This window comes from Penaeus monodon, chromosome 34 (assembly GCF_015228065.2).
Source record: "Penaeus monodon isolate SGIC_2016 chromosome 34, NSTDA_Pmon_1, whole genome shotgun sequence".
Taxonomy (NCBI): Eukaryota; Metazoa; Arthropoda; class Malacostraca; order Decapoda; family Penaeidae; genus Penaeus; species Penaeus monodon.
In genome coordinates this window covers 30,575,433-30,575,715 of record NC_051419.1, presented here as the reverse complement: position 1 = coordinate 30,575,715, position 283 = coordinate 30,575,433, and the positions used below count along the sequence as shown (strand labels likewise).

The window sequence follows — 283 nt, the reverse complement described above, 5'->3', positions numbered from 1 at the left end:
GCTGCTTTGTAGTAGAGGGACCTAGTATAGTCTTCATATATTTATAGTAAGGTTTTTTATTTCTTTATATTTTACATTCTCAGATGGAAACCTAGTAGTGGGAACTCGTCAGGGCCACCTGCTCATGTACACAGTCACTCCCGGCACTACACGACGCTGGGATGTGGCACTTCTCTGTTCCAACAAGAATTTTTCTAGGAAACCCATTGTCCAGGTGGCAGTGGTTCCTGAACATCAAATTATTGTATCCCTTTCAGGTAGGTGGTAAACAAACAAATGTGAG

At 42.0% G+C, this 283-nt stretch overlaps 1 protein-coding gene across 1 annotated transcript in view; it reads left to right on the top strand.

The window, feature by feature from the left end:
* Positions 1-283, top strand: part of LOC119594707 (vam6/Vps39-like protein) — a gene marked incomplete in the record, with an annotated part of 13,484 nt that overhangs the window by 1,361 nt on the left and 11,840 nt on the right. Inside the window, 1 exon segment of the mRNA XM_037943765.1 lies at positions 84-257. Within this exon segment, the coding sequence (XP_037799693.1) occupies positions 84-257 (174 nt within the window).